The 6835-nt window shown below is 61.3% G+C and overlaps 1 protein-coding gene across 1 annotated transcript in view; it reads right to left on the minus strand.

The window, feature by feature from the left end:
- The window catches only part of LOC148135329 (tripartite motif-containing protein 46-like), a 208591-nt gene that overhangs the window by 76887 nt on the left and 124869 nt on the right, over positions 1-6835 (minus strand). Inside the window, exon 4 of the mRNA XM_087985125.1 lies at positions 4856-4973. Coding sequence (XP_087841251.1) covers positions 4856-4973 — 118 coding nt within the window. The remainder of the gene's footprint in view (positions 1-4855; positions 4974-6835) is intronic.

Consider the following 6835-nt stretch of genomic DNA (forward strand, 5'->3'; position numbering starts at 1 on the left):
ACCCTCTGCACACCTGTACACACGTCCCCCTCCCCACACACACACCCTCCGCACACCTGTACACACGTCCCCCTCCCCACACACACACCCTCCGCACACATGTACACACGTCCCCCTCCCCCCCACACACACACCCTCCGCACACCTGTACACACGTCCCCCTCCCCACACACACACCCTCCGCACACCTGTACACACGTCCCCCTCCCCGCACACACACACACACTCCGCACCCCTGTACACACGTCCCCCTCCCCACACACACACCCTCTGCACACCTGTACACATGTCCCCCTCGCCCCCCGCACACACACCCTCCGCACACCTGTACACACGTCCCCCTCCCCACACACACACACCATCCGCACACCTGTACACACGTCCCCCTCCGCACGCACACACACACCCTCCGCACACCTGTACACACGTCCCCCTCCCCACACACACACCCTCCGCACACCTGTACACACGTCCCCCTCCCGCCCACACACACACCCTCCGCACACCTGTACACACGTCCCCCTCCCCACACACACACACCATCCGCACACCTGTACACACGTCCCCCTCCGCACGCACACACACACCCTCCGCACACCTGTACACTCGTCCCCCTCCCCACACACACACCCTCCGCACACCTGTACACACGTCCCCCTCCCCCCCCACACACACACACCCTCCGCACACCTGTACACACGTCCCCCTCCCCGCACACACACCCTCCGCACACCCGTACACACAACCCCATCCCCACACACACACCCTCCGCACACCCGTACACACGTCCCCCTCCCCAAACACACACCCTCCGCACACCTGTACACACGTCCCCCTCCCCGCACACACACCATCCGCACACCTGTACACACGTCCCCCTCCCCACACACACACCCTCCGCACACCTGTACACACGTCCCCCTCCCCGCACACACACCCTCCGCACACCTGTACACACGGCCCCATCCCCACACACACACCCTCCGCACACCTGTACACACGTCCCCCTCCCCACACACACACCCTCCGCACACCTGTACACACGTCCCCCTCCCCCCCACACACACACCATCCGCACACCTGTACACACGTCCCCCTCCCCGCACACACACCCTCCGCACACCTGTACACTCGTCCCCCTCCCCACACACACACCCTCCGCACACCCGTACACACAACCCCATCCCCACACACACACCCTCCGCACACCTGTACACACGTCCCCCTCTCCGCACACACACCCTCCGCACACCCGTACACACAACCCCATCCCCACACACACACCCTCCGCACACCTGTACACACGGCCCCATCTCTGCACACACACCCTCCGCACCCCTGTACACACGTCCCCCTGCCCACACACACACCCTCCGCACCCCTGTACACACGTCCCCCTCCCCACACACACACCCTCCGCACACCTGTACACACGTCCCCCTCCCCACACACACACCCTCCGCACACCTGTACACACGGCCCCTCCCCACACATACACGCTCCGCACATCTGTACACACAACCCCATCCCCGCACATACACACCCTCCGCACACCTGTACACAAGTCCCCCTCCCGACACACACACCCTCCGCACCCCTGTACACACGTCCCCTCCCCCCCCCACACAAACACCCTCCGCACACCTGCACACACGTCCCCCTCCCCCCCACACACACACCCTCCGCACACCTGTACACACGGCCCCATCCCCACACACACACCCTCCGCACACCTGTACACACGTCCCCCTCGCCACACACACACCCTCCGCACACCTGCACACACGTCCCCCTCCCCCCCACACACCCACCCTCCGCACACCTGTACACACGGCCCCATCCCCACACACACACCCTTCGCACACCTGTACACACGTCCCCCTCCCCACACACACACCCTCCGCACACCTGTACACACGTCCCCCTCCCCCCCCACACACACACCCTCCGCACACCTGTACACACGACCCCATACCCACCCACACACACACCCTCTCCACACCTGTACACACGTCCCCCTCCCCCCCCCACACACACACCCTCCGCACACCTGTACACACGTCCCCCTCGCCACACACACACCCTCCGCACACCTGTACACACGTCCCGCTCCCCCCCCACACACACAGCCTCCGCACCCCTGTACACACGTCCCCCTCCCCACACACACCCTCCGCACACCTGTACACACGTCCCCCTCCCCACACACACACCCTCCGCACACCTGTACACACATCCCCCTCCCCACACACACACCCTCCGCACACCTGTACACACGTCCCCCTCCCCAAACACACACCCTCTGCACACCTGTACACACGTCCCCCTCCCCGCACACACGCCCTCCGCACACCTGTACACACGTCCCCCTCCCCACACACACACCCTCTGCACACCTGGACACACTTCCCCCTCCCCGCACACACACCCTCCGCACACATGTACACACGTCCCCTCCCCCCCCACACACACACCCTCCGCACACCTGTACACACGTCCCCCTCCCCGCACACACGCCCTCCGCACACATGTACACACGTCCCCCTCCCCCCCCACACACACCATCCGCACATCTGTACACACGGCCCCCTCCCCACACACACACACCCTCCGCACACCTGTACACACGTCCCCCTCCCCGCACACACACACACCCTCCGCACACCTGTACACACGTCCCCCTCCCCACACACACACCCTCTGCACACCTGTACACACGTCCCCCTCCCCGCACACACACCCTCCGCACACCTGTACACACGTCCCCTCCCCCCCACACACACACCCTCCGCACACCTGTACACACGTCCCCCTCTCCACACACACACCCTCCGCACACCTGTACACACGTCCCCCTCCCCACACACACACCCTCCGCACACCTGTACACACGTCTCCCTCCCCAAACACACACCCTCTGCACACCTGTACACACGTCCCCCTCCCCGCACACACACCCTCCGCACACCTGTACACACGTCCCCTCCCCCCCACACACACACCCTCCGCACACCTGTACACACGTCCCCCTCCCCACACACACACCCTCCGCACACCTGTACACACGTCCCCCTCCCCACACACACACCCTCCGCACACCTGTACACACGTCCCCCTCCCCACACACACACCCTCCGCACACCTGTACACACGTCCCCCTCCCCACACACACACCCTCCGCACACCTGTACACACGGCCCCGTCCCCGCACACACACCTTCCGCACACCTGTACACACGTCCCTCTCCCCACTCACACACACCCTCCGCACACCTGTACACACGTCCCTCTCCCCACGCACACACACACCCTCCGCACACCTGTACACACGTCCCCTTCCCCCCACACACACACCCACCGCACACCTGTACACACATCCCCCTCCCCCCCCACACACACCATCCGCACATCTGTACACACGGCCCCCTCCCCACACACACACACCCTCCGCACACCTGTACACACGACCCCATACCCACCCACACACACACCCTCTCCACACCTGTATACACGTCCCCCTCCCCCCCCACACACACACCCTCCGCACACCTGTACACACGTCCCCCTCCCCCCCACACAGACACCCTCCGCACACCTGTACACACGTCCCCCTCCCCCCCCACACACACACCCTCCGCACACCTGTACACACGTCCCCCTCCCCACACACACACCCTCCGCATACCTGTACACACGGCCCCATTCCCGCACACACACCCTCTGCACCCCTGTACACACAACCCCTGCCCCACTCACACATCTCCGCACACACGTCCCCCTCCACACACACACACACACACCCTCCGCACACCTGTACACACGTCCCCCTCCCCACACACACACCCTCCGCACACATGTACACACGTCCCCCTCCGCACGCACACACACACCCTCCGTACACCTGTACACATGTCCCCCTCCCCACGCACACACACACCCTCCGCACACCTGTACACACGTCCCCCTCCCCACACACACACCCTCCGCACACCTGTACACACGTCCCCCTCCCCCCACACACACCCTCCGCACACCTGTACACACGTCCCCCTCCCCACACACACCCTCCGCACACCTGTACACACGTCCCCCTCCCCACACACACACCCTCCACACACCTGTACACACGTCCCCCTCCCCACACACACCCTCCGCACACCTGTACACACGTCCCCCTCCCCACACACACACCCTCCGCACACCTGTACACACGTCCCCCTCCCCGCACACACGCCCTCCGCACACCTGTACACACGTCCCCCTCCCCCTCACACACACCCTCCGCACACCTGTACACACGTCCCCCTCCCCACACACACACCCTCCGCACACCTGTACACACGTCCCCCTCCCCCCACACACACCCTCCGCACACCTGTACACACGTCCCCCTCCCCCCCCCACACACACGCCCTCCGCACACCTGTACACACGTCCCCCTCCCCCCACACACACCCTCCGCACACCTGTACACACGTCCCCCTCCCCCTCACACACACCCTCCGCACACCTGTACACACGTCCCCCTCCCCCGCCCCACTCACACACCCTCCGCACACCTGTACACACCACCCCCTCCCCACACACACATCCTCTACACACAACCACCACCCCACACACACACCCTCCGCACACCTGTACACACGTACCCCTCCCCCCACACACCCTCCGCACACCTGTACACACGTCCCTCTCCCCCCCACACACACACCCTCTGCACACCTGTTCACACACACACCCTCTGCACACCTGTTCACACAACCCCCTCCCCCTCCCCCCCCCCGCACACACACACACACACACACACACTACCCCCTTCACATGTCGGAGCAGCTGAGAGTGAATGACTGCTTACACATTCCACTGGCTGTTATTCCCGGGTGTCGCAGACTCACAATCGGCATCTCCAGGATCTCCAGTCGGCTGCACAGTTCAATGAGATCGTGCTCCAGGTTCCCAGTGCACACATAGTCCTCTAGAGAAACACAGGAGAAAACCAGACAATCACACTGTTCCACAAGCACTAGCAACCCACAGACTGTCAGCTACATCGCAGACCTAGAGCAAGGGGTAAGGGGTATATCAGTGTGTTACAGTGAGGGGTGTGGGGTATATCAGTGTGTTACAGTGAGGGGCGTGGGATATATCAGTGTGTTATAGTGAGGGGTGTGGGGTGTATCACTGTGTTACAGTGAGGGGTGTGGGGTATATCAGTGTGTTACAGTGAGGGGTGTGGGGTATATCAGTGTGTTACAGTGAGGGGTGTGGGGTATATCAGTGTGTTACAGTGAGGGGTGTGGGGTATATCAATGTGTTACAGTGAGGGGTGTGGGGTATATCAGTGTGTTACAGTGAGGGGCGTGGGGTATATCAGTGTGATACAGTGAGCGGTATGGGGTATATCAGTGTGTTACAGTGAAGGGTGTGGGGTATATCAGTGTGTTACAGTGAGGGGTGTGGGGTATATCAGTGTGTTACAGTGAGGGGTGTGGGGTATATCAGTGTGTTACAGTGAGGGGCGTGGGGTATATCAGTGTGTTACAGTGAGGGGTGTGGGGTATATCAGTGTGTTACAGTGAGGGGTGTGGGGTATATCAGTGTGTTACAGTGAGGGGTGTGGGGTGTATCAGTGTGTTACAGTGAGGGGCGTGGGGTATATCACTGTGTTACAGTGAGGGGTGTGGGGTATATCAGTGAGTCACAGTGACGGGTGTGGGGTGTATCAGTGTGTTACAGTGAGGGGTGTGGGGTATATCAGTGTGATACAGTGAGCGGTATGGGGTATATCAGTGTGTTACAGTGAGGGGTGTGGGGTATATCAGTGTGTTACAGTGAGGGGCGTGGGGTATATCACTGTGTTACAGTGAGGGGTGTGGGGTATATCAGTGAGTCACAGTGACGGGTGTGGGGTGTATCAGTGTGTTACAGTGAGGGGTGTGGGGTGTATCAGTGTGTCACAGTGAGGGGGGTGAGGTGTATCAGTGTGTTACAGTGTGGGGTGTGGGGTATATCAGTGTGTTACAGTGAGGGGTGTGGGGTGTATCAGTGTGTCACAGTGAGGGGTGTGAGGTGTATCAGTGTGTTACAGTGTGGGGTGTGGGGTATATCAGTGTGTTACAGTGAGGGGTGTGGGGTGTATCAGTGTGTCACAGTGAGGGGTGTGAGGTGTATCAGTGTGTTACAGTGAGGGGTTTGGGGTATATCAGTGTGTTACAGTGAGGGGTGTGGGGTGTATCAGTGTGTCACAGTGAGGGGTGTGGGGTATATCAGTGTGTCACTGTGAGGGGTGTGGGGTGTATCAGTGTGTTACAGTGAGGGGTGTGGGGTATTTCAGTGTGTTACAGTGAGGGGTGTGGGGTATATCACTGTGTTACAGTGAGGGGTGTGGGGTATATCAGTGAGTCACAGTGAGGGGTGTGGGGTATATCAGTGTGTCACAGTGAGGGGTGTGGGGTGTATCAGTGTGTTACAGTGAGGGTGTGGGGTGTATCAGTGTGTTACAGTGAGGAGTGTGGGGTATGTCAGTGTGTTACAGTGAGGGGTGTGGGGTGTATCAGTGTGTTACAGTGAGGGTGTGGGGTGTATCAGTGTGTCACAGTGAGGGGTGTGGGGTGTATCAGTGTGTCACAGTGAGGGGTGTGGGGTATATCAGTGTGTTACAGTGAGGGGTGTGGGTATATCAGTGTGTCACAGTGAGGGGTGTGGGGTATATCAGTGTGTTACAGTGAGGGGTGTGGGGTATATCAGTGTGTTACAGTGAGGGGTGTGGGGTTGGGGGTGGGGGTGGGGGTGGGGGTGGGGTTGGGGGTAGGGTTGGGGGTGGGGGTGGTGGGGT

This window comes from Chiloscyllium plagiosum, unplaced genomic scaffold (genome assembly GCF_037043375.1).
Source record: "Chiloscyllium plagiosum isolate Xiang-an unplaced genomic scaffold, Cpla_swu_hap1 HiC_scaffold_50, whole genome shotgun sequence".
Lineage (NCBI taxonomy): Eukaryota > Metazoa > Chordata > Chondrichthyes > Orectolobiformes > Hemiscylliidae > Chiloscyllium > Chiloscyllium plagiosum.